At 46.2% G+C, this 3179-nt stretch overlaps 1 protein-coding gene across 4 annotated transcripts; it reads left to right on the top strand.

The window, feature by feature from the left end:
- Positions 1-677: 677 nt before the first annotated feature.
- On the top strand, positions 678-2616 carry LOC102181853 (spindlin-2). 4 transcript variants are annotated; one of them, XM_005701145.3, is made up of 2 exons: positions 678-980; positions 1669-2616. In XM_005701145.3, exon 2 carries the CDS (start codon positions 1671-1673, stop codon positions 2445-2447), a length of 777 nt encoding a protein of 258 aa, XP_005701202.1. In that variant the 5' UTR covers positions 678-980; positions 1669-1670; the 3' UTR covers positions 2448-2616. The 4 variants fall into 4 exon arrangements, with proteins under 4 accessions (XP_005701202.1, XP_005701201.1, XP_005701199.1 ...); XM_005701144.3 differs by having other exon boundaries at positions 1649-2616; XM_005701142.3 differs by having other exon boundaries at positions 678-1081.
- The last annotated feature ends 563 nt before the right edge of the window (positions 2617-3179 follow it).

Raw genomic sequence — 3179 nt, 5'->3', positions numbered from 1 at the left:
AAATGACCCTAGATCTCTAAAAGAGTAGAAAAAAAGATAAAAGAAAAAGAGGGTTCATATTTTGCTTGAAACACTGGGGAATGAGATTTATAGTGGTTTTAGGTAGATTATTTTCTTCAAGTGAATCTTCTGAATTTTACAGAGTCCACATAGTACATGCAATTCTTTTCAATCTGTGAAAAAGAAGAAAAGGAAATATATATATATTTTTTTTTCAAGAAGTCTGGAAATGACCAGAGAGTAAAAATTCCCTAGAGATTGTATCAAGATGCAAATAAGCATAAGCTCATTTCTCTCGTCCTATCCTCTTATATGGCAAGAAACGCCATTTTCCGTATATAGAGACTAACATCGGAAGGGCACAGGAGGGGAAGAGAAGGGAAATTCTTGGAAAATGGGAAAACAGATGGGGCACGGGCACTGCGGTAGGGGTAGGGTGGGGTGAATGGGGGCCCCTGATCCGGAGACAGAACGCAAAGCTGGTTGGGGTGGGGTGTTGTGGGTTTAGCAAGGCGCCTCCAGATTTTGGAAAGGCGTGGGGCCGGGAGATAGAAACGCCTCCCAGGCACAGGGCAGAGATGGGCCTGAGAGTGGAGGAGGCGGGGAGGATGGCAGTGTTTGGCAGGAAGGGGCGGCCTCTCTCCTGTCAGGAAGCTGCGCGATGGTAAGAGGGAGGAGACTGCGGCTGCGGCAGCGGCTTCTGGGATCCCGATGTGGCAGAGAGGCCGTCACCGTCAAGGAGGTGGAGGGCCCGCGAGCCCGATGTTGGAGACACGGCCGCCATCCTCTTGGTCAGCCCAGCTGTCTTCCTAGACACGCTCCTCGCCTAAGGATCCTTCCCTCCCAGCTCTTGCAAACTCCGAACTGGTCGCCTGCTGATCCTCTTTCACCACAGGTTCACAGCGGAGGCAGCAGTGAGGAAGCAGCAGTGAGGTGTCCGATTTGGACACGTGAGACCTGCGGTCCCCGGACTTGGGGAGGTGGGCGCTGGACTAGAGAATCAGAGGATGCGGGTTGGTGGGTGCCAAGAGGGAAAATCTGGGTTCTGTCCTGGAATGGAAGATGAGGGAGACTGAGAAAGGTGATTTGGGGATGGGGGGGTGGGGGGAGGGAGAGCCGAAGAGCACCTGGGTGGTATATAAAGGTGGCCCCAGAAAGAGAAAGAGATTTGTTCTGGGCACCCAGCGGCAAAATGGGGTAGACCAGGAAGAGATATGAAAGAGAGTTGAACAACAGGCAGAAGGAATGGGGATGGGAGGCAAGACAGATGAAGAGCGAATGACAGTGAGCAGGTGGAAAGGGTACTATGTTAATCTAAATGGAGAGACTGAGTGAGAGCTAATAAATGATGAATATTTGTATTTGGTATGGGGAGTCTAAGATGGCAACAGAGGTATTAACCAAAGGAGCCTGCTTCCTCTTGCTGGGGGCTCAAAAACCCAAACTACCACCTTTCCAACCCTGCAGCACAGCCAAATAAGTTTGGAGGGAGGACACTGCAGGCAAACATACAATGATATTTTAATAGGCAGCATCTCTGCTGGACATCCAATAACTTGGATGGTAATACATATACCTGATGCCCAGGGAATTTGCAATGCAGAGAAATAAAATTTCACACTACAGTACACTAAATGTTTCTCCCTAGCCTCTTTCCTCCCCTTGCAGGTATGAAGACACCTCACAAAAAGGCAACTGGAAGGCAGCAAACCAGGGAAATTGTTGATGGCCACACCTTGTCTGCAAGTATGAGGAAGAAAAAGATTTCTCAAAAGAAACAGAGGGGCAGACCTTCCTTCCAGCCCCGCAGGAACATCGTGGGCTGCAGAATTTCACATGGATGGAAGGAAGGCGATGAGCCCATCACCCAGTGGAAAGGAACCGTTCTGGATCAGGTGCCTATAAATCCCTCTCTTTATCTGGTGAAATATGATGGAATTGACTGTGTCTATGGACTGGAACTTCACAGAGATAAAAGGATTTTAAAGCTTAAAATCCTTCCTGATAAAGTGCCATTTTCTCCAGTCAGAGATGTGCATCTTGCAAATACCATAATTGGTAAAGCTGTGGAACATATGTTTGAGGGTGACCATGGTTCTAAGGATGGATGGAGGGGGATGGTCTTAGCCCAAGCACCCATCATGAAAGCCTGGTTTTATATTACCTATGAGAAAGATCCTGTTTTGTACATGTACCAGCTTTTAGATGATTATAAAGAAGGTGACCTCCATATCATGCCAGAGTCGAGTAAGTCTTCTCCTAAAGAAAGAGAGCCAGAAGGAGTTATAGATGGCCTCATAGGTAAACATGTAGAATATACCAAAGAAGATGGCTCCAAAAGGACAGGCAAAGTCATTCACCAAGTTAAAGCCAAACCTTCTGTGTACTTCATCAAGTTTGATGATGATTTCCATATCTATGTCTATGATTTGGTGAAAAAGTCGTAACGGTTAGGGTAAACATTATCACGTGTATGTAGGCAAATGTATGATTTGGAGAAACACAAAAAATGTTGCTTTTCAGTGTACTGAAAGTATAGGGGTCCCTAATAACCTATCATCATTGCCAGCAAAACTGTTGTTTTGTTCTGAAAAATATAAGTCTATGTAGCTATGACATGCTGTGTATAAGGAATTTGTCATGGTGAAAAGGTTGGGTGTGTTTGGTTGAGGGGACATGAAAGGAAGGAACAAGTGTAAATTCAGGCTGTGAATAAAATTCAGCTAGTATCATAATCAGTCATTTAAAAATGGAGCAGGACTTAGCTGGTCTGGTCTAAGGAGAGGAGAGGAGAAGGAACTAGAGATGGATTTGGGGGAAAAGGAAGAGAGATGGCTGCTTAAGAAAGGAGGTGGGAAGGGGTCAGAAATGGAGAGGCTTCTAGGGGGAGGGATAACCTAAGAGGGGGAGGCAGCCAACTGAGGGGGTTGAAGAATAACAGACAGAGAGTGAAATCTTGGGGTTAAGAGGAAATCAGGATAAATTGAGTAAAGTGGAACACAAATACATTTAGAAGAAGTTCAGAGCAAGGGAGACAAAGATAAAGTTGGCAGAGATCTGAGGAGAAGCTAAAAGGATACTCCAGAAGGGGAGGAACACTGAGGAAGAATTCTCCTCCTTCCACAGAGGGAGTGAAAGTAGAGAAAACAGGGCATGAGGTGTGGGGTCCATGAGAGATT

This window comes from Capra hircus, assembly GCF_001704415.2.
Source record: "Capra hircus breed San Clemente chromosome X unlocalized genomic scaffold, ASM170441v1, whole genome shotgun sequence".
Taxonomy (NCBI): Eukaryota; Metazoa; Chordata; class Mammalia; order Artiodactyla; family Bovidae; genus Capra; species Capra hircus.
Note: the sequence above shows the minus strand (reverse complement) of the source record. Positions and strands in the feature narration are given on the sequence as shown.